Below are 5,969 nucleotides of genomic sequence, written 5' to 3'. Positions count from 1 at the left end.
CGCAGCCCGGCCCCGCCGCACCGCACGCCGGGAGCGGTAGTCCCGGCCCCGCGCCCCGCCCCGCCGCGGGATACGCACAGCCCGGCGCTGCGGGGTCGGCCGTGCGGCCCATCGCTTTATTGCTACAGGAAAAGGCGGCTGTACAAAAATAGAGTTTATCCTCCCGTTATTTTTTTTTTGTTCTTTTATAACAAATAATAGAAAAAAACAAAACAAAAAACGCTGCGGGCACGAGCAGCCCGAGGCCGGGGCTTCGCATCAGCGCTGGGGTTGCATTACACCCGGCCCCGCGGGCCCAAAGTCATAAATAGGAGCTGCCGCTCGAGAACAATAAATAAATAACTTAGAGCAATAAATAGTTGAGTGCCGCAGCGCCGCGGGGACCCTCGGAGCCGGGCAGGAACCCGGGGCTGGGTGTCACCCCATTCTGCTGCACGTTGGCCCCTGTTCTCGTGGAGCCCCCCTGGGTGCCCCCTCCTGCCCCGCTTCCGTCCCCTCCGATGCTCGCGGGGATGTGGGGACAGCAGTCTGGCATAGGGATGCCCCATCCCCTCCATCTCTCCCAGGTTGGGGCGCACCCCCCGGCTCTGCTTGGCACTGAGCGGAGGGGCTCAGTTGCAGAACCCCACCGTCCGCCACAACCGTGTCACCTCGGTCCCTCGTGGCCGTGTCACACCGGGACCACCCTTCTGCCTCCCACCAGGCTGGGGATCGGCAGAGTGCATCGAGCCGAGGTTGAGCCGGCAGCTCCCCATCAACCGATGCAGCTGCACTCGGCCGCCGAGAGCTTCTCCACTGTTTGCCACGTGTTCTGCACGTCCATAAAGGACACGGCCTCGTAGCGAGTGGGCCGGCAGCAGGGGTGGCTGAGCACGCGTTCCTGCGGCCCCGGCACGATGAGCTGCTGCCGCAGCAGGCTGCCCAACGTCAGGTCGTAGTTGCTGCGTGCCCGGTGGCACGACCCGCTGCAGTACTTGAAGAGCACGATCTCGTCCGAGTTGAAGCCCAGCCCCAGGTCGCGCACCTTCACCATCAGGTTGCGGATGTGGCAGTTGCGCCCACGGGCACCACGTGAAGGTTTCCGCTGTCCCTTCTTGGCTTTGCCGGTGCCTGGAGGCGAGCGCTCGGCACGCAGCAGCAGGTCCTCCGCCAGCTCCGTGCCACCTGGGGCTCCTGTCGTCACGTTGTCACCTGTGGGCCAGTGGGACAGCTCTGTCAGCTCCTCTCCTCCCAGCACCGAGCCCCACATTCCCTACAGTGACCGCCTGTGCTCAGGGCCACCGTGCCCAGGATGGATGTGCTACCGTGCCCAAAGCCCTGGGTGGCTGTACCAACACGCACCGTGCAGCTGGCTCCAGGTGAGAGGCACCTCCACGCCGTCCTCCACACTGGCAGTGGCCATGCCCCGCGGTGTGGGGGCTGCATCCAATGTCTCGTTGCAGTGTGGGGTCCGCACGGTGCCTGCCGCCAGCCCGGCCAGCAGCGACAGGATGGCGAGGACCCCCCAGAGCATCCCCTCCTGCAACACAGCAGAGCACGGTGGGGTGAGCGCCGGCCTCAGAGATGGAGATGGGAATGGGGGATCCCGACCATCATGGGCAGCCAGGCATGGGCTCACCTTGGGTTGTGGATGCGTGCTGGGTCCTGCAGGTCTTGGCTTTGGTGGTCCTGCTTGCTGCTCCATGCTGGCTGCAAGCATAGGGTGTGTGTCAGTGCTCGTGCAGTGGGAATTGTGCAGCCCAGCAGCTGGCACACCTTTGTCCCAACAAGCATTCCATCCCCTCCCTCATCTCCCAGTGCCCCACCGTGCATCCCATCCCCATTGGCTACACACCCACAACCCCCCTGCACCCCTCCCTGGGGTTGCTGGCAGAAGGGCCTTTGCCCAGCACCTCTCCTTGGGAGGATGCAGGCCAGCTCCTCACACGAGCAGCCCAGGATGCCAGGCTGTGTCGTAAGGCAGTGGCTGGGAGCGCCACAGAGGGGGGGCCCTTTTCCCATGGCTCTTCCCTGGGAATGTTTTTCTTCCTGGCAGTGGGAGCCTGACCTCGGGAGCTCCAAGTCCATTAGCACAGGGTCCCCTGGTGCAGCCACCCCCGAGCCCCACACTGCCTGCCCACCATGCTGCCTGGAAGCTGAGGCACACAGCCCCGAGCAGTGCGGCTGAAGGGTGGGATGGGTGGGATGGATGAGTCCCATGGGGACACAGCACTTCAGCACACTGCTCTCTCCAAGACCATTCCACCCCAGTGCTCCCACCCGCCGCCTGCTGACCCAGCCACACAGGGGCAGGGCTGTCCCCTTGGAGCTCGGTGGCATCCTGCAGCAGGGACTTCCCCTTGGCTTTCTCCCCAGTGCTCCGTGGTGGAGAAGCATTGAGATGGGACATGCTGCAGAGAGCGTTGCTGGCCTAATGATGGGTGGAAGCAGCCAGGGCGCTGCCTGGACAAACTCCCCAGAGCTCCTTGAGGAGATGCTCACCATGCCCTGTTGCCGCATGGGTGGCACTGAGCCGTGCCATGCCGAGGGGCTGCCATGGGCACTGCCGGGCCCTCCAGCCCACTGTGGGGTCCGAGCGGCAGGCAGGGCTGGCAGCAGGCCCCCGCCGTAGCCGCAGCCTGGCCAAGCACGACCCACGCAGCACGTTGCTCCCATGGCGGCCCGTGGCCCCGTGCCAGCCACCGCTGCCAGGTCATGGCTTTCCCAGGCCGGCACCCCCAGAGGGGCCATGCGAGGGTCCCGTGGCCCCGTCGGGCGGAACCTGGGCCCCCCGTCCCTGTCCTGCCGCCCCGCCGCGGCCCCTCAGCCCTAGCAGCACATCGGCACGGGACGGGGGCCCTCGCAGGCGGCGGGCCCGGAGCCAGGAGGTGACACAGCCGTGGGGCCCACGGTGCGGGGTTGCCGTCCCTTCGGCCCCGGCCCGGCCCGGGCACCGCCCGCACCCGAGGGAGCCGCGCACCGCCGGTGGTGTAACGCGCTCCGCCGCCCCGCTCCGAGCGGGAGCATCTGCCCCGAGAGAGGGAACGGGAGCGCGGCGGAGCCGGGCTGCAGTACAGGCTTCTCCCATCCGGCGGCAGCACGGCCCCGGAATCCGCCGAGCGGAGCGGGAGGGAGAAGGTCGATCCCCGCGGCGGCCCGCGTTTGCTCCGCGCTCTCGTGGGGAGAACAGGCAGGGCTCAGCCGGGCTCCTGGGCACCGCAACAGAATGGCAGCCCGGAGCCCCGGCTGCCTGACAGCGGTCCGAGTGGGAGCTGCCCCAGGCACGGCTGGAAGAGCCCCGGCCGCTAATGGGCTCAGCAGCTCTTCCCAGGTCGGCATCAGAGCGATCCAAGCGAGGATGCACCCTCGCTCGGTTCAGCTTGCCCCCTCCACCCTCGCAACACGCGTCCCACCCCCGGGGCTGCGCACCTCTCGCCGCTTACACCGGGGAGCCCAGCGCTGAGAGCGCGTGTCCCGGCATCCCGGGGGCCGCTCGGGGCCGTGCGTAACGCCGTGCCTCCTGGCCGTGCCCTGAGACCTCCTCGGGCACCTGCGGGCACCACCGCGTTGTCCGGAGCAGGACTCGCGAGGGGTCGCCCACAGATGAATCGAGGCTGGCACCTGTCCGCAGTACCGGGGGAGGTCGGGGCCGGACACGTGGGACCACGAACCTTGTGGAAGCGGACCCTCCGACCCGCGGGCAGCGTCGGGTCCCGCGTCCCGGTGCTCCCAGCGGCACTACGGGACGCGCGGTCACTGCCGGAGCTGCCCCGCTCCGTCCCCGCACGCCGGTACCGGCTGAACCCGGGTTGCCCGACGTGCCCAGCGGGCTGTGCCCGGCCCCGTGCCCCGGGCACTCGCATCGGGGTCCCGGCCTCTCCCCGGCCCGGACGCGGAGCCCCGTTCCCCGCCGCGGCTGCCGAGCGCCTCCGGCCGCGCGGCAGGGATCGGGCAGTCCCGGGAGCCGTCCGGCCGGGATCTGCCCCGAGGTCCGGGCCCGCTCTCTCGCCTCTCCGTGGGTTTTGCCGGTCGGGGCGGGCGGCGGAGCGGCTCCCTCCCTCCCCCCCCCCCGCCCCGGTGTTCCCGTAGCGCCGCCGTCGGCAGGCTGGGACGGACGCTGCCGCCCGCCCCCCGGCCCGCACTCACCGTGCCCGCGGCGGGGACCATCCCCCGGGCCGCCGCCGCCCCGCATCGCCTCCGCTCCCCGCCGCCCCCCGCCGCCCGCCGCCGCCGCGCCGGGGCGGGGCGCGGGCGGGGGCCGGCGCTGCCCCGCCGACACCGGCACGGACTCCCGCCGCCGCTCGCCGTGCCGCTCCCGCTGCGCCTCGGGGGTCGCGGCGCGGGTCCCGCTGCGCCTCGCGGTGCGGTGCCGGGCCCGGCGGGCGGGCGCGCAGTGCGGGGCAGCGGCGGCTCCATCCCGCTCCCTCCGCAGCCGCCGGTGTCAAATTCCAGCGGCCGTCACCTGACCGGCGGGGCGGGCACCGGCACCGCGCCCCGAGCGGCACCAGGACCCCAACGCGCGCCGGACGAGACCCCGCCGGTAGCAGGAGCCGCACCCCGCGTCGGTACCGGGATCCACGCCGGCCCCCGAGCTCGGAGGGAGACTCGCACCGCACCGGCGCCGGCACCGGGACCCGCTCGGGACTACCGGGCAGACGGACCCCCGCAGGACGGACCGCCGGACGGTCGCCCCGACAGCGCATTGCCAGCGGACGCACGGACGGAGCCCGGGGACAGAACTCAGCCCATCCCCGGGCGCTGCGGGAGGTGGGGACCGAGCCCCGCGCGTGGGGTGGCCGCAGCCCCACGGCGTCGGGGTTAGTCCCACGGAGCCCCCTCACTCTCAGCAGCCCCGCGGGGACCCCTCGCACTCGGGGACCCCTCGGGAGGGGCGGCCCCGTGGGTTCCGGGGGAGGCAAGCGGGAACCGTCCCTACGGCGCGTCCCACGCACCCGAGCCACCTCGGGCCACCGTGTGCCTCGCGTGCGCGTCCGGAGGAGGAGTCCGCCCGCCCGCGGGCCCTTACCTCCGCCCGCTCCCTGCCTCCCTCCGCCGGGGCCGCCGCAGGCCCGGGGGACATGGGGGCCGGCTGGCGAGCCGAGCCGAGCCCGTGCGAGTCCTTACGTCACCGCCCAGGGCCCTCCACGTCCATCCCGGGCTCTCGAGTGCTCCTTGCGAACGTGCCAAATCCCAGGGCCGCCTCCGCTCGGCCCCGCTGTGCTCCCCGGGACGGAGCGGGCCGACGGGACGCAGCCCGGCCCCGGCCTCGTCTGCTCGGATTATCCAGCGTGGGGTTGACAGCTCCGCTCCCTCCTGCGGCATCACCTGTCGGGCAGTGTGAAGGCTAAGCTGTCCCTGCTGCTGGCAGCCACGCGATACGGGGCACGGAGGTGCTGTCCCCAACATGTGGAGGGGGTTTCCGCCGTCTCTTAGCAGTTTGGGGGTATAGAAGCGTCCCTACGGGACAGGGGACAGGGAATGGGTTGCTCTGCTTTGCAGGGATGGAGAGTGGAGCGATGAGGACGCCCACTTGAAAACGGTGCTCACGAGTGACATGCTGTGCCCTGGGGTGCCTGGCTGTGTCTGGAGGGCAAGAGCTGTGTCCACACTGGGGAGATGCCCACAAGATGGGCATAGCACAGAGGGGTGCCCAGTGGATCTGTATAGTGCCTATGGAGTCCCTCCTAACAGGATGGCAGTGTCCTGCCTCTTACCTCTCCTGTCCCTTTGTGGCTGATATCCCAGAAAACAGGGGTCCTGGCTCCCTGTTCAACACCTGGAGATGTCACCCGCAGCCCAGTGACATTCTAGTGGCAGGTTGTGGCACTTCCCAGCACTGTGCCCAAATCCCAGCTGCTGCCAGTAGCTACCTCCAAATCACCTCTGCGTCAGCCCTGCAGGGCTGGGGCTGTCCCCATGTCCCCAGTCTCCTCTAATGTCTGTCCATGCAGGTGCCACCCGTGCATGAGGCAGATGGGGCTGACGTGCTC

At 70.0% G+C, this 5,969-nt stretch overlaps 1 protein-coding gene across 3 annotated transcripts; it reads right to left on the bottom strand.

Moving 5' to 3' along the window:
* Positions 1–89: 89 nt before the first annotated feature.
* Positions 90–5,110, bottom strand: ARTN (artemin). Of its 3 annotated transcripts, none has more exons than XM_072343501.1 (4): positions 5,006–5,110; positions 1,619–1,689; positions 1,342–1,519; positions 90–1,191 (listed from the first exon to the last, which is right to left on the bottom strand). In XM_072343501.1, exons 2-4 carry the CDS (start codon positions 1,682–1,684, stop codon positions 755–757), a joined length of 681 nt encoding a protein of 226 aa, XP_072199602.1. In that variant the 5' UTR covers positions 1,685–1,689; positions 5,006–5,110; the 3' UTR covers positions 90–754. The 3 variants fall into 3 exon arrangements, with proteins under 3 accessions (XP_072199602.1, XP_072199601.1, XP_072199603.1); XM_072343500.1 differs by lacking the exon at positions 5,006–5,110 and adding an exon at positions 4,126–4,219; XM_072343502.1 differs by lacking the exon at positions 5,006–5,110 and adding an exon at positions 3,409–3,558.
* Positions 5,111–5,969: the final 859 nt, after the last annotated feature.

The sequence above is a fragment of the Excalfactoria chinensis genome, chromosome 8, assembly GCF_039878825.1.
Source record: "Excalfactoria chinensis isolate bCotChi1 chromosome 8, bCotChi1.hap2, whole genome shotgun sequence".
NCBI lineage: Eukaryota > Metazoa > Chordata > Aves > Galliformes > Phasianidae > Excalfactoria > Excalfactoria chinensis.
The sequence above is the reverse complement of the archived record's forward strand: the minus strand, read 5'-3'. Positions and strand labels throughout refer to the sequence as shown.

What these genes read in the sequence shown, in the direction of transcription:
- ARTN (XM_072343500.1), bottom strand. Translation starts at nt 4,171, where the DNA reads ATGCGGGGCGGCGGCGGCCCGGGGGATGGTCCCCGCCGCGGGCACG. An exon ending in GCACGCATCCACAACCCAAG is followed by an intron (nt 1,520 to 1,618) that starts GTGAGCCCATGC and finishes GCTGTGTTGCAG; the next exon opens with GAGGGGATGCTCTGGGGGGT. An exon ending in CACCTGGAGCCAGCTGCACG is followed by an intron (nt 1,192 to 1,341) that starts GTGCGTGTTGGT and finishes ACTGGCCCACAG; the next exon opens with GTGACAACGTGACGACAGGA.